Source organism: Harpia harpyja, chromosome Z (assembly GCF_026419915.1).
Source record: "Harpia harpyja isolate bHarHar1 chromosome Z, bHarHar1 primary haplotype, whole genome shotgun sequence".
Lineage (NCBI taxonomy): Eukaryota > Metazoa > Chordata > Aves > Accipitriformes > Accipitridae > Harpia > Harpia harpyja.
This window is the reverse complement of record NC_068969.1, coordinates 61,543,361-61,562,877: the sequence shown is the minus strand read 5'-3', so window position 1 is coordinate 61,562,877 and position 19,517 is coordinate 61,543,361. Positions and strand designations below refer to the sequence as shown.

At 43.9% G+C, this 19,517-nt stretch overlaps 1 protein-coding gene across 2 annotated transcripts; it reads left to right on the top strand.

Annotated features, from left to right (window-relative positions):
- The first annotated feature begins 1,197 nt into the window (after positions 1-1,197).
- On the top strand, positions 1,198-13,799 carry FNTA (farnesyltransferase, CAAX box, alpha). 2 transcript variants are annotated; one of them, XM_052775875.1, is made up of 9 exons: positions 1,198-1,394; positions 2,040-2,125; positions 2,729-2,843; positions 5,227-5,331; positions 6,078-6,204; positions 6,635-6,783; positions 8,700-8,762; positions 9,268-9,439; positions 10,782-13,799. In XM_052775875.1, the coding sequence occupies exons 1-9, from the start codon at positions 1,213-1,215 to the stop codon at positions 10,908-10,910; spliced, it is 1,128 nt and encodes a 375-aa protein (XP_052631835.1). In that variant the 5' UTR covers positions 1,198-1,212; the 3' UTR covers positions 10,911-13,799. The 2 variants fall into 2 exon arrangements, with proteins under 2 accessions (XP_052631835.1, XP_052631836.1); XM_052775876.1 differs by lacking the exon at positions 1,198-1,394 and adding an exon at positions 1,542-1,683.
- The last annotated feature ends 5,718 nt before the right edge of the window (positions 13,800-19,517 follow it).

The window sequence follows — 19,517 nt, the reverse complement described above, 5'->3', positions numbered from 1 at the left end:
CTACACCCTTTCAACTTGAGCACCCCAGAATTAAAGACTTTAACCCTTTCCACCACACATGGAATGATTTCCCACCTCCCTGAATATAGAGCACAGATGGAGATGTATGCACTGCCCTTACTACACATGTGCTCTGCCTGTCTTTAGCCCTCCCCTCTCTAAAGCATCTCAGCATGCCCCGGACTATGAACCTGTAACACTGGGTCAGCTGCTTTTCCTAATGACTATCTTCAGCTCAGCTACTTTGTCCTTCTGACCCAAGACCACTTCAGAGGATCTCCTGCCTTCCCTGATTTCACCGACTGGTTACAACTGGCTGTTTCAAAACCTCCTCTAATTCCACCTTTTACAGAGACCAGATTCCTCAGCTTTGCCCTGTCAGAAAGTTCGACTCTAAATCGGTGCCATTCTGCGAGTTTCCATAGGGGAGGAACACAGCTCACCGTGCCTGTCGCACCCAAGATTCAGTAATGCCAGGGACCTGCTATTTGCAGCATTGTAACTTTCCACCTCACCTGCTGTATTTCCCAGAGCCTCTGTTTTCCCATGTGTTCCCATAGCATCAGTCTGGTGCTGTTGGTCTCACGGTCTTGCACCTGCAAACCCCGATGTTGGTGTTCAGGTGGGTTCTCACAGGAAATACGCTACCGCTAGCATGAGAAATGCCTCCCTTCACTTCTCATGTCTCAGATTTTAGTTTATAGTAGTGAAAACCCAAGCGTAAAGCACAGCAGAGTAGACAGCAGCCACCCAAATAACCGGTCAGCGCTAGCCCGTAACGCACAGGCAGGGACGTGACGACCCGTCAGGCCACAACGCTGACGGACCCCGCTGGCTCCACAGGTTTCCCTCAGCGCAGGCTGGAAGGGGAAGAGCCAACTGGAGAAGTACCCCAGCCCCGGGGCCCGGGGCCCGAGCCCGGCCCAACCTCCTGCCGACTCCCCCGCTACGTTTCTGAGGGTTAATTAGCAGACCCGTGGATTAAAGCTCCGCAGGGTGCTGCCGGTACCGGTGGCGGCTCCGGGGTCGGAGGACAGCCGTCCTGCCCCGCCGCCGGCCGCCGCGTCCCGGCCAGGCGGCGGCGGGGGCTACACCGCCTGTCAACCCCGCCGCACAACCCTGCCCTCCGCGCCAGGGGAGGCGGTAGCGAGCCACGCAGTAGCAAGCCACACGGCCTCGCGGCACACGGCCGCTCTGCCCCCGCCGCTCTCCATGGTTAGGCCAGGCGCCAAAAGCGGCGGCGGGGCGATGGCTGCGGAGGGGATGGCGGCGGTGGCGGCGGAGCTGCAGCCGGAGGGGGAGGTCGGCGGCGAGCCGGAGGGTGGGCTCGGGCAGCTGCTGGACGAGGAGGAGGAGGAGGAGGAGGAGGAGGACGCCGGCTATGTGCTCTACAGGTACGGCCGGGGCGGCCGCGACGGGGCGCCCTCCGGCACGGGCGGCCGGGCGGTGAGGGCGCGGAGCCTCGCCTCGCCTCGCCTCGCTTCGCCGCACGTCACGCCACGCCATGCCGTGCGGGGGCGCGCGCGGTAGCACGGCCCTGGAAGCGGCTCTTGGTTGTGAGGGGCGCGGGATGGCGGAACCGGGCCCGGAGGACGGCAGCGGGCCGTGGCAGCCGCCCCTGCTGCTGGGGCGGGAGGAGGAGGAGGAGGAGGAGGAGGAGGGCGTTGGCTACATGCTGTGCCGGTACGGGCCCGCGCGGGCAGGAGGAGGGTGGCGCTGGGGCCTGGGGATGACGAGCGCTGGAAGCCGCTGCTGACGCGTGCCGCGCGAACCCAAGTCACGGCAGTTAGGGCTGAGGGACGGGGGGCGGTGTGATCGACTACTCTCCTGTCCCGAGCTGTTTACAGCTGGACTGTGGTACGGGTACCTACGTCAGTACCTCCCGTACGCGTTTATATGCTGGTCTATGTCATAGACAAGAATACAGTGACCGTCGGGAACGAGGATGTGTTGGTGGACGTAGATCTGTGCGTGTAGTGGTTTGAGTAGCGCTTTGTCCTTTTTAGAAGTGCTGAAAAGACAAAACCGTTTATTTACAGGGACAGGAAGGAATGGGCAGACATTGAACCTGTCCCTCAAAATGATGGGCCAAATCCTGTTGTTCAGATAATCTACAGTGAAAAATGTAAGTTTTAAACATGTTCTGTACTGGGAACTTAAGGTGGTTAAACTTGTATCTGTCCTTAGCGCTGTTAAAGCAAGACTTCACATTTTGGATAACATATTTTCTAGAGTAGTACTGTGAAGAAGTGAATAGTTATTGTGTTATGGTGGTCGCATGTGATGTTTTCACCAAGCATCTCTGCAGTTGAATTTTCACCCGAGATGTTAATAGCCAAGGTTTTATTTTAAAATCATACAGCTTAAGAGGTAATACAACAGACAGTCTGGTTCACATAATAAGGCATTTCTGGCCCACAAGTGGAAGAGGTACGTATGAAGTGACCGCATCTGGGGAAATAGTGTGAGTAAGCAGCAAGGAGCTTTTCTGATTGTTTTGGATATTATTCGGCTGGTGTATTTTTGAGGTATTTTTGCAGCTTTTCAGTATACTAACATCATTTGGAGGTTTCAATCAACAGTGCTGTCAGAGCAATATGTAGCTATCATTTTAAAGAGGTATATTTAAAGCACTCAAAACAGGAAGTGACTTCAAAGGATTTTTAACCTTACCCACTAATCAGGCCATTGCCTTATAGCTTTGGATAAGATGCTGTTATCTATTTAGTTCGCGATGTCTATGATTATTTCCGGGCTGTTCTGCAGCGGGATGAGAGAAGTGAAAGAGCTTTCAAGCTAACAGCAGATGCCATTGAGTTAAATGCTGCAAACTACACAGTATGGTAAGTGATAATCTTGGGATTATTTCCGTCATCATTTGATTGCTGACCTCTTATGTCTTTAATAATTTTGTTAGTCTAATCAGTGCACGACTAGTTGAGTGTACACAGAGGAGTAGTGCAGACTTCCAGTGAGCTTCTGAAGAAAGCTTTTGTTCAGTATTTTCCATGTCTCATTTTGATTCGCTGGTTTTCATTCACTTAGCTTTGAGGATATTATCAATCAAGGTCAGGATAAGCCACAAAAAGAACTTTACTTTTTAAAATTAGATAGAATCATAGAATCATTTAGGTTGGAAAAGACCTTCAAGATCATTGAGTCCAACCATCAACCATGCCCACTAAACCATGTCCTGAAGTACCCCGTCTGCTTGCTTTTTGAATACCTTCAGGGATCGTGACTCAACCACTTCCCTGGGCAGCCTATTCCAATGTCTGACAACCCTCTCAGTAAAGAAATTTTTCCTAATACCTAACTTAAATCTTCCTTGCCGTAACTTGAGGCCATTTCCTCTCGTCCTATCTCCAGCCACCTGACAGAAGACACCAGCACCCACCTCGCTACAACCTCCTTTCAGGTAGTTGTAGAGAGCTATAAGGTCTCCCCTCAGCCTCCTCTTCTCTAGACTAAACAGCCCCAGCCAGCTCCCTCAGCCGCTCCTCATAAGACACATGCTCCAGGCCCCTCACCAACTTGGTTGCCCTTCTCTGAACACGCTGCAGCAACTCAGTGTCTGTCTTGTAGCGAGGGGCCCAAAACTGAACACAGTACTGGAGGTGCGGCCTCACCAGTGCCGAGTACAGGGGAGCAATCACCTCCCTGCTCCTGCTGGCCACACTGTTTCTGATACAGATCACTTACCTGATAACGTGGTGTCATGGTTTCAGCCCAGCCGGTAACAAAGCAGCACGCAGCCGCGTGTTCACTCCCCCTGCCCAGCCCCCAGCCACAGTGGGATGAGGAGAAAATACAAAGGCAGGCTTGTGGGTGGAGACAAGGACAGGGAGGGATCACTCACCACTTATGGTCACGGGCAGAAGACAGGCTCAACTTGGGGAAGAAACAAAATCAATTTAATTTACCACCAGTCAAATCAAAACAAGGATAATGGGAAGTAAAACCGAACCTTAGAACACCTTCCCCCCACCCCTCCCTCTTTCCCACCTCAACTCCACCCCCGGTTCTCTCCACCTCCTCCCCTCCACTACGGAGGGGAACAGGGGATGGGAGTTGGGGTCACCTCACCACACCTTGTCTCTGCTGCTCCTTCCTCCTCAGGGGGAGAAGGACTTCTCACTCGTCCCCTGCTCCACCGTGGGGTCCCTCCCACGGGAAACAGTCCTTCACAAACTCCTCCAACATGAGTCCTTTCCGCGGGCTGCAGTTCTTCCCGAACTTCCCTGGCGTGGGTCCTTTCTGCGGGCCGTTCTTCAGTCACACACTGCTCCAGCGCGGGCTTTCCCATGGAGTCACGGCCATCTTCGGGGGCCTCTGCTCCCCTGCTCGCCTCCATGGGCTGGGGGGGACAGCCTGCCGTCTCACCATAGGCTGCAGGGGCATCCCTCCTCCAGGGCACCTCCTCCCCATCCTTCCTCACTGACCTTGGTATCTGCATAGGTGTTCCTCTCACATTCCAATCCCCCTGCTCACTACTGGTTCCCCTTCTTAAATCTGTTCTCCCAGAGGTGCTGCCACCATCGCTGATTGGATCTGCCTGGGGCAGAGTCGGGTCCGGCTTGGAGCCGGGGGAGCTTCTAGCAGCTTCTCATAGGAGCCACCCCTGCAGCCCCCTCCGCTGCTACCAAAAAACCTGCACCACACAAACCCATAACACGTGGCCTTGGCAAAATGCTGGTGCCCTCAGCTGTCCTCAAGAAGAGGCATAAAAGCATGATAGCTGCTATTTCCTGCTAAATAATTACTAAGTAGTGCATTTTAGAGGATCTGTCAGGATAATGTTCAGTTAGGTAATGAATAAACTGAATTTCTGATATTCAGAGTAGGGTCTTTTAACTCGTGAGTGCTAACAAGTACCTCTTGTACATCTTTATTCCACTAACTTGCATAAAATCAGAAAATTTACATTATTTTTAAGCACTAAGTCATAGTTTCTGTGATGTTAAGACTAGTATGGGTAGATAGGTTAATTTGAAACAGGACTGCTGTGATCTTGGACAACATACTGTTGTAACCAGTTACAATCCAGTTCTCTACTGTTCTATAACTGAACGGCCTTTAACAGAACTAGATACATGGTTTAGTTTTTTGCACTCTTTAACTCAGTATCTGTTAGTAGAAGTATGAACAAAGATTCTTTTATGTTCTCCTCTGTGAATTTTAGGAAAGCCCTGTTGCAATGTTTGAATGCTTGACTTTTTTATACAGGCATTTCCGGAGAGTCCTCCTGCAGTCCTTGGGAAAGGATCTCCATGAGGAACTTAAGTATATTACAGCTATCATTGAAGACCAGCCAAAGAACTACCAAGTCTGGTAAAATCCTGGTTTCTTTTCAGTTCTTAACATTTTTTCAGATAATTTTTGTTTTGTAAACTGTCTAGAATAAGTTGTTATCATTGATCCTAAAAATTGTTAAGAGTTGCTTCCTGCACCTACTGCAGTGGCAGTAGTGAAGGAGTTAAATGAAGTTGCAACAGTATCACTGCCAAAGTCCTGTCTGGCAGTTTGTTCTAAACATATGATTATGACATGCTAAAATGGTCTTGGTTTTTTTCTATTTCAGTTTTTAAACTGTCAAAATAAGTGTGACAGATAAAAAAAAGTGACTCATGGAAAGGCAAACAAAAAAGACAAATAGAAATGAATGTTTTTTCTTTTATTGGCTTTGGAGTTTGCTTACCTATTGTGTTTTTCGCAAGTGAATGGGAATACGCAAAACAGCAATGCTGTTATTGCTAGAGAAATTATGTAGTACTAGAAAATTTTATTCTGCTGAAGACTTCGGCCATGAGTGTTAAAAGTGAAAACGTGTCACTTCAAGTAAACATAACTTGTCTAAATGGAGGCGATTGGCCAATGTGTACGTGTACTTAGAATTTGCTATAGTATCATATATTTCCCAGAGCCAAGTGAAATGTTTTGGTAAATTTAATTTGAAGTATTTAACTAGTGGTTTTTTCCTAAGTAGTGCGGTTGCTATATGCTGTTTTAATACAGACCACATATTCATAGACAATTTTTAGACTGTTCTAAAAATAGTTTCCTTCTCTTCTCATTAGGCATCACAGACGGGTGTTGGTGGAGTGGCTGCAGGATCCATCCCAAGAGCTTGAGTTCATAGCTGACATTCTTAACCAAGATGCCAAAAATTACCATGCGTGGCAACACAGACAATGGGTTATTCAGGTATTGTATCCACAGAACTCTTGATTCACTAAATAACCTGCTCAGGTTGTAGAGTTTTGCTTCTTAAATACAATCTGAATTGCATTTGGCACTTTGTTTCTTAAAGCTGAAGGGGGAGAACCAATTGCATTTTAATGTGTGGTAGAGGTTAGTTATAAACTTGGCTTTTAGGAATTGAATTCAAAAAGGTCTATTGTTGGGTGCTTACTGTTAAGTGTGAGAATTTAATGATGAGCTAATACCATTGTGTGCAACTGAATAGTGTAGTGTGTTCCTTTTGCACCCTTCCTTATTTTTCTTTGAACTTTGTGTTGCTCTCTTTAAAAAAGTGTCTGTATCTAATGTTCAGAGACCTTAAGAGCAAGGAAAATACATTTTAAAAAATAAAAACTTTTGATTGTGATATTGTCTTTTCCTTCCCTTTCCGTAGGAGTTCAAGTTATGGGACAATGAACTGGAATACGTAGACCAGCTTTTGAGGGAGGATGTGAGAAACAACTCTGTTTGGAACCAGCGACACTTTGTAATTTTCAACACCACCGGCTATGATGATCCAGCAATACTAGACAGAGAAGTCCAGTTAGTAATGCTGTTCATGCTCACATTAAGCATTCTCCCTTATGTGAAAGCAAAGGAATACTTGGACAGTCCCTGTGGGCTTGTCTTCCATGTGTTTAATCCGGTTTTTGGGCTTACTTTCATGGATAGCAGATCAAGTGCTAGTGCATATATAGATGTGTTCAGTACCACTGGCTTGTTGAGTAGTACTGGAGCAAGATAAGCTTACGCTGGGCAAGCTATTGTCATGAATCTGTCTTCCCACCCTGCTGTTTATTGTGCAAACAAAAATTTTGGCTTTTTATAGTCAACTAGCTATAGTGGAACAACCTGCAGAAAATCTGTGACACTGGAACCACTTAAGTTGTGCTGTTCATTAATATCTTACATCCTACCCCTAGAAAGCTTGGAAGGAGAGGCACTTGCAATATTGTACTAAACTGCTGTTTAGTAGTACAGTAGCCACAATGATTTAAAGATGACGTGGATTGTAGGAAGAATTGCCTTTTGTGAGGAATTTGATGCAGCTGGAAAAAGAAAGGAGCTTTCAAGGGTATGTGGTCAGCACAAATACAACTACCTGTGTGAGTTGGCTATTTTTGAGGAAAATGAGCTTTGGAAACTCTTTCAAAGTGGTATGTTTGTAACTGAAAACAAACTGGGCTTCTAGCCATTTATTTTACTACTGATGGCGGTAAGGGAAGCTTCACTGTATGGTTTTCACATCTCAGACCGCTGATCAGGGTTGATGGTTATGAGAAGATGTGAAGTGAAGTGAAGAAGCAATGAAAAGAAGGTACTGCAGTTTTTTTGAGTTACTCTTCAGACGAAAGACTGAGTCTCTGAATAGGTCCATTGGTACTTTGTTCGTAGAGGATCCCAGCCCCCACCACCTTTCACAGTTGTCTTTGCAAACCGCTGTAGTTGTGCTTGTCTTCCAGTTTATAACTTTACTGCAGATTAATAAATCTGAACCATTTCCATGACTTAGGCTTGGATATTTCCAGCTTTTCTCTCCAAAGGTTAGATCTGACATACTCCCTTGATCTCTTTATACATGGTGTTATGTTCAAGATAATTGGATACCATCTTAAGAATTGGACTGTCTAAGGTTAAGGCTTCCCAGATGTCATTATAGAACTGTAGTTGGGTTGCTTGTTGATTTATAAAACTCAGTCTTTGTCATAGTGACTGCAGAAGGTTAAAAAAGGTTTAGGGTTGGGGGTTTTTTTCCCGTACTGCTTATAGAACTTTTTATCAGTATCTGCTGTCTCTGAAAATCAGCTGAATGCCTGGTTATGTTGGGGAAGGGCAGAAGGTAAAGTCTGTTTCGTGAAGATGAAATGTGGCTTTGTGACTACACGGCAGGTGCTTCTTGTTGCTTTGCTTTTAGAGCAGTTGCGTAACTGCTACTTTAAAAGAACTGCTGCAGAAGGCTGTGTGAGCTGAAAGCTCAGGCCTTTCTGTGGGTTTACTTAAGTGCAGCCTCATGAAGAAAGTTCTGCAAATAGGTACAGAACATACCACATGCACTCATATTAACATAGCTCATCCTGGTCTTTGATTACTCCAGAACATTTCAGCCCCTTGCCATTTCTGAGCATCAAGACACAAGTTATTTCTTTAGCATACCGGGAAAGTATACCGTGTTGTTTCTTAGTGTTACTGCTCATAATTTTGAGAACTGTTTCATTATTGTATAAAACACAGCAAATGGAACATTGCAGAATTTAAAACAGTTCTCACAATGTCTGCCTCTCCAAGACTTGCGGTGATTATATTGCGAGACATTTTTGATCTGTGACCCAGCTGAGATGATCCACAAAAAGACTGAAATGCAGGCTAGGGGGATGTATTTGGAAGCGTCTGAGCACATTCTGGTAATTTCTAACTGCACTGTTAGTGGTTGTATTCATGACCTGTTATCTTTCTTACAGCTACACTCTTGAGATGATCACAGCAGTGCCACATAATGAGAGCGCTTGGAACTATTTAAAAGGGTGAGGCATCCTTCTCTGTGGAGCAAAGAGAATATCTGTAGAAGGTGTCTTATGCCTAGCTCTTAACTGGAAAGAGCTTTTTGCTGTTCATTCTAGTGTGGTGTACTTAAGCAGGCAGGCAAAAACCTCCACAAGGGGTTAATATATTAACCTAATTTCTCTGTAACTTTCAACTAAGTTTCTGGCTCTGTAGTTCTTGCAGGAGGATTGCAAGTATTTTTCAGGCTTTTAAAAACTTAACCTGTAATGTTACTGGGTTCAAGAGCATAGAGTAGGAAGTAATGAGCATGCTTTCAGGCTAATTTCTGTTCAGTTGAGCATAACTGTAGCAGCTTACTACAACATGAAGCTGCATTATTGCTGCATTCTGCTTACTTTCTGCCTTACTTGTATTTGCACTCTTATTTCAAAACTGATTTCCAAATAAAGAAGTTGTAACAAAAATTTAGTTCTTCACATCAAGTATCTCAGCATTATGTTTCAAGCCTATTAACCTCTGTTCTAGGATTCTACAGGATCGTGGTCTTTCTGAGTATCCAAATCTGTTAGAGCAGCTGTTGGATTTACAGCCCAGCCACAGCTCACCCTATCTGATTGCCTTTCTTGTGGACATGTATGAAGATATGCTTGAAAACCAGTGTGATAACAAGGAAGAAACACTAAACAAGGCATTGGAGGTATGTTTTGAAAGCTTGGTTTTGCTTCTCAGGGATGCCATCTATTGCTCTCTTTTTTATATCCCAACAAAATGGGATTGATCTTTGTACAATTGAGGAGTTCCCAGTGCTTTGTAGCATGAACTCACTTTCTTCTCTGTAGGTTAGTGAATCATCTTCTCAGAGTATCTATATCTAAACAGAATCTCAAGCTCCCTTTGCACTTCTTAGCTCTTTCCAAGAAAGCTGGCAGAATTAGCTTAAAGGCCAGCAGGCACTGGGGACATCAGTGAGGAATGTCAGGCACCATTTCCTACAGAGAATAAATGACTTCTGGCAATGTTGAGTATCTCCCTGTGCTTCATATTCAGGGAACTCCTTGCTGTGGTTTGCAGTGTAGTTTTTACAAGAACACTTTTCATTCACTGTGGGACAGACTGGAACTCAGTGTAATTAGAGCTGCAGTTCTTGCCTGGAGTCTCTGTGTTCCAACATCATTCTTTCTCAACATTTTCCCTGTGTTGTGTTCCAGGACCAGTGCAGCTTTACCTCCCAGATTCATGTCCCTTTATACTATTTCACTGAGTTTGACTTCTTCACCTATTTAGGCATCTAAGCTCCAGTTCCCAACTCTGGTTCACTGAGAAAGGCAATGTCATCTGCATAATAAAAGGGAATTGACTACAACATTTGTAGACAGTGTTCATACCATATAAATTTTACACAGCATATCCTGCAAGTAGGGTTGACTTCTGCTATGCCTCACTGCTCGCCCAGATCAAAATAATATAAGAATAGAACATGCAGAAGTACCTGTATAGCACCAGCTCTAACATGTTGTGAGAGAAGGTTATTGACTTGCATGGAGAGTCCTCCTGGGACAGTCCGCTAAGAGAAAAACCATAAACAAAATATCTCCTGTCAGTCCATCAGTAGTACTGAAGATGCAAGAGCAGGATGTTCCCCCACTGTTTTGAAAGAAGTGGTTTACAGCCTACTGGATCACTAAAAGACAGTCAAGTTTGTCAGGAAGTCTCAATTACACTGTAGTATACTACAGACTGAATAGGCTGTGGTAGATGGTGAGTGGTAGGCACAGAAAGGAGTCACAGGGAAGCAGTTGCAACTGAAATAGGACTGGAGAGATTTTTGTGCAGTGTCAGATGGGTTGACTACCAATTGGAGTTGACATCAGTTTGAGGTCATTGGACAGTTGCAAATCCCGTGAATAAAACAAATGTTGTTGCTAAGAAAGGTGTTTCTAATACTGGCTGAACCATATATTGTATGCATTTTATAAAGATAATTAAGGATTCCATAAGCTTTTGGTATAACACTCCAATCTCTCAATTTTCTTTCATAGCTGTGTGAAATTCTGGCTAAAGAAAAAGACACCATCCGAAAGGAATACTGGAGGTATATTGGAAGGTCCCTTAAGAACAAGCACAGCTCAGGCACTGAACAGAGCACACTGACAGACAAGCAGCAGTAACTGAACATGGAAGAAAACAGTGCTAAGCTCTCAAGCTAGAACAGCTAGTAAAGCAGTACTAAGTAGGGTCATCAACTAGTTTAATCTAGTGTAGTATTCTCCTGGTGAAGAGGTATTGCAATGAAAGAGGAGTGCAGAGTGCTGTATAGTCTTGGGTCGCTGCTGCTACTGGTGATAGCTCTAGGTGCAGTCAAGAAATGTATTAAGGCTTAATTATTGAAATGTACCAAATGAAGGGTTTTTTTCCTAATAATAAATACATAAAACTGTGCCTGCTATTTATAAGGCACTAAACCAATTTCTCATGCCCTGGCTTATCCACTCATGGTTCCTAGCACAGCCACATCACATGCTGCAGTAATGACTGCAGGTGACTTAGCTGCAGTGGATATGAAGTAACCTACTTCTGGTTAGTGCAAGCAGGTGCTGCAGTTGTTGCCTGATGTGCGAGCAGCTATGCAACACTTGACAGCACATGCTATTGTATGCAACTAACACCCAAGTGTCATTTTTTAATAAAAATTGATAACTTAAAAGTATTTGACATTTTTTAGTTTGTTTCTTTTGGTTTTTAGATATGCGTAGTCAGTTCTTCTCAGATGCTAATAGAGATAAAATACCCGCTTTTGGGGATATTGGATTCTATGGCATTGAGGTGTCTTTTGCACTGGAGTATTCTCATCCCAGAAACATTCCATACACTTGACGTATTCAGTGGAGCCTTGAATTCTTATATGCACAGTCAAGAAAAATGCTTTGAGGACCCTAGAAGATCTCCTTAGTTTTTTCTTGGAATTCTGTTCAGACAGCTGAAAATCTGAAATTCTTTTTTTTCTTCACCCTTTGTAACCAGACCCAACTGAAATTATACGTCAAAGAGTTTACAACTAACTGGTTAGGTTATGTATCTTCACTGAACTGGAGGGGAAGGAATGGTTTTATTGGGGACCTATTCGCATTAAATGTCTTAACCTTGTTGCTTCTATAGGCTTTTCATATCATCTCCATGCATATATTCAGCCAAGAAGTATTTTTCCTCCCCTTTATGAAAGATAAAAGGCACCTCCAGTACAGAACTGCAAAAGATGTGTGTACTTGTACAAGAAAAGTGCTGCATCTGCCCTGTTTTCAGTAAATGGCTATTGCAAACTGTGTTTTTAGCATGGAGTGCTTGTCTGATATGAAATATTTTCTTGGAGATGATCATAAAGAGAACAAATAAATACCAGTATTTATTCCATAATATGAACAGTCTTTCTGATACTAAACATTAAAAGCTGCTGCTGTAATTAAACCACAGTGGGATTATTTTAAATGCTTGAAATATGTTAATTAAATGCATTCTTTAAATTTAAAACAACTCATGGGGAGTGGAATTAATATATGAAAGCTACATGGTTTTTTTTTTAATGTTTGTGCTGCTTTCCCAGCAGTAGAGAAAACATGTTTATAGTGATATGTGAACATTTAAAATGGACATGAACTTCAAACTTTTAGAGATTTGTTACCTACTTTTTTTTTTTGCCCTTTTTTTTTACCACAGTTGAAGCTCCAGCATAGAACAAAAAGTGTATGTTTTTACCCCCATGAATTGTTCCTAACTGAAACTACACTAAATGTGGAGTACTGATCAGACAGGATGTTCAAGGTCTTCAGTACAAAGTAATGTATTTGCCACTACCAGTCAAGAAAGCTCAGAGAGATACAACAGACAAATGCAATCCTTAAACATCATCAGTGAAGAGGGAACAGAATTTTGCCTCTTCTTAGGGTATTACTAAGTTCCCATATCTTTCATAAACAAAATTCAGAGGCAGAGTATTCTTTATAGACACTGGCATGAATTTCGGAGAAAATAGCTCAGTCCAAGGTAAGATGAGGAACAGTGTCCACTGGGACAGTGTATTTTGGGATGTGACCTCTCAGTCACTTGTGGTCTGAGGGAAGATTTTAGATTTTGCCCTGTTTTGCTTCTGTGTCAAGAATGATGGGACCCTCTGACAGGACTCTTAGACTATTTTCTTACATGTGGTCAACTTATGGCCTTCTTATCCTTGAAAATGATGTCTAGAAGTAATCGGTAATCTACTGACACGGTTAGTAGGGTTTTATACTGGTTATACAAGCATAGTGATACTTGCAAAGATAATGCCATTTCTGAGCTAAGTTTACCAGTGAAGGAATAACTGGATACGTACTTTAACAGAAAAATACCTCATCTCATGTAAAACAAATGTGTGACCAAACAAATCATGCAAATCCTAAGAAAAAAACATGCTGGAGACTAGAGTCCAGTTTAAAAAAAAAAAAAAAAAAAAAAAGTCATGTTTTAACAGAACTGTTCAGTTTTTCTTTCAGATGTTTATGTTTACTGTAATTCAGATTGCAAGGAAGCTCTAAAATTCTCTTCAAAAGGCACCTCAATTCTGTGGTAGTCAACCATACTCAGAAATACTGAGCTGTCAGAGCTTGGAAAATGGCAGCCTGCCCAGCAAGGTTGCAACTGCAGCTACCAAGCCTTTAATTTTAAAAATGTGTCTGAGACAGAATCTTTCTCATGGAAGTGGGAGCTTGACAAAATGTATGAGCTATAGAGAAAAGGATCTTATAGTAGGAATTGTTAGATGACTTTTAACCTGTAGGCATTGGTACTGACTACTTATGATCGGGAGATAAACCCAACTCATTTGTCCTAAGGGTTCATCTGTACAAGAAAACCTACTCGTTACTGATTGTGTGTAGTGATGTGACTCTTGTGTACAATTTTATTACTGAAGAGCTGTGCTGGAATGGAAAACTGTATTGATACAACTGTCCCTTGTAAATCAGTGTAATTGGAACATTCAGTGAAGTTTGGAGAATTATTAAAGCATGTGAAATAATTCCTTATGCCTGCTTTCATCAGAGGCTGATGTTCTTGCGTTGGTCTAGCTGTGTGTGTCTGTGTAAGCTGTTACTGACTTCTACCTTGTTGTCTCTGCAGCTTGGCTGACAAAACAGCATGCAAGTCCCTGCTAATCTTTTCAGTACAAAACCACCTCAGCTAGCACAAAATGCTTCTATCAGTTGCTGTCTGTCTGTGCTGAGGCAGATTAGGAGTGTGCTGTTCAGCTGGATCTTCTGTGGGACCAGAATCCTCCAGCAGGGAAGCAGTGAGGTTTCTAATCACTCCCGCCTTGCGAAACATTTTTGTCCAAGTACTAGCAGGCGATTCACACAGTGGAGTGGTGACAAGGGGCTTATGGAGGGATGGGCCCCTACATGAGCACAAAATGCCTTAAGCTTCCTGCGGCTTTTAGAACAAAGGGGTAAGGGAACAACATTACATGATGGTGTGGAGTCATCCCTTATGGGATCACACGAAGGCTTTGCAGATGCTGGTAGATTTGCCTATGTGCAAGTTCAAAATGGGCAGGGGAGACACTGCAGCTGTGGTTTTCTTGCCCTGTGCACGTGAATGGAGAGAGGATATTAACACCTTGACCCACATGTCTCAGATGTCCCAGATATGGCATGGTGGATGCAAGAATCTGAAAAATGCTGCTCAGCCTAGCTCATGCCCTTTTCTGAATATCAGTGCCTTCTGCACATTATGGTCTTTGTGGGATAAGGTGTGTGCTTCTTTGTACTTTCTAATTCTGGTTTTAGTTGGTGGCTATCCCTGTGGCTTTTGGGTTGGCAGCACACTTCCCTAGTGTATCTTCTGCTTAAGGCGGACTGATTTGGAAAACTTGGGTAAAACGATGTTTGGCTGAGTTTTCGTAAGCCTGTTAATGTGGCAGTATGGCATTTTACTTATAGTCCACCAGTATCAAACATCCTTCAATATATAGTTTTTCCTTGTAAATAACCATCTCTTATTAAATACCTCAAGTTGAAAACATTTTCTCTCCCTTTAAGTCTGAACTGTCAGGCTGTTGGTACAATACATTCTAACAGCAAAGCGTAAAAAAATCACATCTGAATGTAAAAACTACATTATTTTTGTCCTATAACAGGTCCTTTCCAGAATCCCTGGCAGTCTGGACTGATCTGTATAAGTCTGATCATGAATAACATTGTCATTTTAAAGTACACTGTGTACATTTACATGAGTACACTCTCTGTGGGTGCCTACTCAATATAAGTGAACAGTGGATGAAATGTGAAACAGAGAATAGAAATGTCTAAAGTAGACAATAATTTGTTTTTCTCCACTGTATGTTATCTAATGCTTAAGTGTTCAAATAGGGATGATATGTACCTAGCAGAAGTCACAGTGTGAAAGTGACACAGTCATTTTCTCTATTCATCCCTGCTCTGCTTAGCATCCTTTTATCTTAATGCATCACTTGGCTTAAAACAGACACCCTCGGGACACAAGACATTTTGAAAATTAAGAGCCTATTCCTGGACCAGAAGTGATGCTGTTGACACTGTTAGGAAAGGCACACATTTACAAGTTCTGGGCCTCCCTGTGCCTGCTCTGAAAAGAATACTTTACCTTCTGCTGCTAGGGTGGGCCCTGAATTTGCAGAAAAGGAAAAAAAAGCATTATAGTATGTAAAGAGGCACACAAGTGTCTGCATATGAACATTCAGGACAAGACTGCCAAAATTGAGGGTGCATGCATTTATTTAGCTTTCTGTAAGTACTTGGCATGAAGAGCTAATAGAAGCTTCACCAAATTTAGCTAGGAACACCACCTCAGGATGTCTAGATGTCTACATCAGCTGTCCTATGCAAGCTCCTTGCACCTAGGACTCTGTGCTCTATTACGTGTGCCACCCATCACTGTTCTTCAAGAAGCCATGGGATATAAGCCTACCTAAGATTTCAGCCTTAGGGAATTAAAATCTTTGCTGTATCATTTTTCTGCTGCGGTCCAGCAGGGAAAGTGGACTGCTAGATGGCAGTGTGAAATTCACCCGGAGTTCACTGACACTGGCTATGTGCAGGCAAGCAGAGGTGTAACTAGCGTAACTCTTACTCCATGCAACACCACTAACTTCACACCTGCTAATTAAACACGGAAGAGCAGCTGCTTGGTGAGTCAATACATAGCACCACAGAGGGCTTGAGCATAAGTATTCTGGGAGGGGCTAAATGGTCGTCTTCCCTAAATATTGTTGGTGTTAATTGGAGAGCAATTTTTCATTAACTGAAATGATGTCTCCTCTGACACTAGACACCTTGTACCATATCTGGACTCTGTTGAGTCCTGGTGTTCTAAAAGGGCCATGTGACTAAACCCCTCTGCTCAGGGTGTGGGTTTTGTGGCCAGTTTACACCTTTTGGAGAGGTGCGTCCAGCCAGAGTGCTACACTCATGCACCTTCACAAGCTGGGAAGTTTTGGTCCCCTAAAGCCAGCCTTGTTATGTTAAGTTTCTCTGGTCCCTCTGTAATGTAGTGCTGGCCATTACTGGCTGTTTCTGTGAATACGAGTTGAAAGACAAGAAGACCTGCTCCTGCTCATTGGAAGTCAGGGGAGGACTTGGGCCTAACTGAGGAAATCGAGCATGGTACTGCAGGTCCAGAAGTGGTTGCATCACTCATTGGGAAGCAGGACTGAGGACTTTGGTGAAGAAGGGCAAAGACAGACCTCTCCTCCTCATCCACTGGTTTGTTGAAAATGAGTCTTGGGGGTTGTCACCACAGTGCAGGGGTTTTAAGTGAATTAAGAGATGCCATGTGTGACTTCAGCCAAGCCAGCCTGAGCACCCAAGGCTGCTTGGGCGCAGCTGCTTCCTATGTGTGTATGCACTGAGCTGCCAGGACATGCTGCCATTACTGCTTCCCGTGGGTACAATGCTAGCTCTGGTACCTCTGCCCTTATCTGAAATTGTCAGGTGACAGGTGTAATGCTGCTGTATCAGTACTGCTCATGAGCAGTGATCTTGCCACTGCAGAAGAGATCTTGCTGTGCTTGGGCTTCTCATTCTTTGGGGTTTGGGTTGCTTTGTATAGGTGTATTTGATTAATTACTTCAGTGGTTTCCTGATGTGTCCTGTCTGTTGTCCAAGTCGTCTTTCCAACAGACCCAAGAACAGCTGAATAAATGCTTGTGCTGCCAAGAAGCTTTAGAAGGAGGAAAAGAAAAGGAAAAGGGAGCTGTGTTTGTATTGTTGATGTACATCCCCTGCCCTTCCCCTTCTGCCAAAGTCTATCACCAGGACAAGAAGGTGGCAAGTAGATAACCTTCTTCCCTTTTCAGAGCCAAGGTGCTTATGCACACCTGTCCCTGCTCTAGCTTCCAGCCACACCATGAATGTAGTGAGTTTTATTCCTGGTTTTACTGCAGGACAGTGAGAACACACTCTCCCTGTACATCACAGCATATGGTGCTCAGTGGCTCTGCTGGCTGCTTCTTGCACTGACAGCTTCTCTGCTGTAAAATGAGCCAAAATGACCACTTGCAGGTACCCACAGCCCAGGTGCATGGCAGTGTGGAGGGGTCCCAAGCATATAAGCCTTTGCAGCACTGTGCCAGCACTCTGATACCAGTTGAGTGGCAGTGCCCATCATCTTACTAAGTTGTTTTAGAGGTCTAGCCTGCAAAGACCCTGAGCTCAGCTGAAGGCTGCAAAAAAATGAGAGTTCAGTGTTTTAAATAGGCAAATGAAACCCAGAAACATCTGTTTTTAAAAACGCATTTTCAAGTGTCAGTGTTGATCATTATTTAACTGAAAAATTAAAAACTTGTAAATTGAGAATAGAAAACTGCTTGGCTGCTGACATTCAGAGGGAAAATGTATGGGAGAGATTTGTTTTAGGTGAGATCTGGTTTTTTGTTAGAAGTGGATGGACAGAACCGCAAAAGCTGGATGACTTCTGCTTGTCATTAGCAGTATCCCAGGCATAGCTAGGTCCCTCTCAGAGCTGAAATCTTCTTGTGTTACTGCGGAAGGAAAGGGAAGATGAGGGATGACTCGGTCCAGGGCAATCCAAAATCACTACTCATGCATCACTAACAATAGCTAAAAATATTACAGCAAATGATTTCAGGAGAGGTGCCTGCTGCTGAACCAGGCAGAGCCACCTAGCACACCCAGCAATTCTGTGCTTTTGCAGTTCCCTCCAGGTTAGTCTGTACTGACTTTCTCATTTCTTTTTTTAATTGCTAATACATTGGCAGTTCTGTACTTGTCTGAGCTATGCAAGCTAAAACTTACAGGGAGAGCAGAGGAAGGGAAAGATGAGATATAACCCATTTTACTTCAGGATTGCTACTCAGCAGCCATGGCCAGGACATGACCCTCATTCCTGGGCTTTATATCCCATGCTGCCAGCTTTCAGCTGTCACTTTATAGCATGGGCTTTTTACAGCAGTAACCACATGTCCTCCTATGTTTGAAAATGCCAGGTGTACATAGACATGTCCCCCCACTCCAACAAATGCTAGCAGTCTCTTTGTCACCATTGGAGTTTCAACTTTCTGTTCCTCAGCTCCCTGCCTGTATAGCAGATACAAGCAGTGTAGGGCCATGCTTTCCCATGCTGCATTTAGCCTGTGTAGTGCTGGAGTTGAGATTTTGCAGTGACTTCTAAAGGCCCCCTCTGCTCACAGGGGTCCTTATGGAAAAGGACGTAGCCATGAAGGCCCCCTGCAATGCCCCCAAGTCTTGGGCCAGTTGCAGAGACTGGGGTATGTGACTCCATTGAACCACCTCATCATAGCATCCCACCCATCACATGATGCCAGCAGATGAGTTGATAGGTCTAGGCATAAGATAGCAGTCAGCTTAAATTTTACTGAAATAGAGGCGTATAGATCCAAAGATTAACCACTAATGCCTTGCAAAGAGCTGCTTGTCTCCTGTATCCGATGGCAGCATTCACTGCAAGAACAGGCACAGGGCAGCACTCAAAAAGGTCAGATAGGGTCACTCAGTGATTTGAATTCATAGGGAACCTGCTTAAGTGCGGATATTGTTTCAAAAGAGGGTAGGGATAGCAGAGAAGAAAAGGGCAGGAAAAAACAGAGGGTAATAAAAACCTAGCTCATAGCCTGAACCAGTATTGTAGCATGGCCCTGAGAAACGTGCATAAAATATATCTGAGCAGCAGAGAAAAGAGTGTTTACAGTGATGCGCAGATACTGTTTTATTTGCTTCCTCTTGCTCACAGAAACAGTGCTTTTTAAGTAAACAAGGTAAGTCCCTGATAACTCCTCCTTGCTGGAACAGCGCTTGGGATGCTGGGTTTGATTCATTCACGCGGGAAAACAGCAACATTTGTGGTTACCAAGTAGAGGCATATCAGTTGGTTCAGCGGTAATCTCCAAAGGAATAGTAATAATAATTTCAAGAAAGGATAAATTCTTTTTTCTTTGTCCTCTTCTGACAGAGAGCAGAGCTGGAACTTGGAGAATTTTTAAAAACTGTTTCTATTTCCTAGCACACTGTGACTTTAGGTCCTGTAAGAACAGTGTGCCTACTGGAACCATGCCACTACAAGGGTATGTGGTCAGTTTGGAATATTTTTGTAAGAGGACAGAATGATTTGATGAATTTTCAGTGTTCGTTTTGGCTCAAATTCTTAATAAAGGTTTGGCCAGAAAAGTAGGAGAGAAAGAGGTAGCTGGGGCACTTTTAGCTTTGTATCGAGATCTGGCATCTTAACAAACA

Bases quoted from the DNA above. Each gene is read 5' to 3' on its own strand.
- FNTA (XM_052775875.1), top strand. From the start codon at position 1,213: ATGGTTAGGCCAGGCGCCAAAAGCGGCGGCGGGGCGATGGCTGCGGAG. The intron at 2,126-2,728 runs GTAAGTTTTAAA...TTATCTATTTAG, and splicing joins GATAATCTACAGTGAAAAAT to TTCGCGATGTCTATGATTAT. The intron at 9,440-10,781 runs GTATGTTTTGAA...TTTCTTTCATAG, and splicing joins CACTAAACAAGGCATTGGAG to CTGTGTGAAATTCTGGCTAA.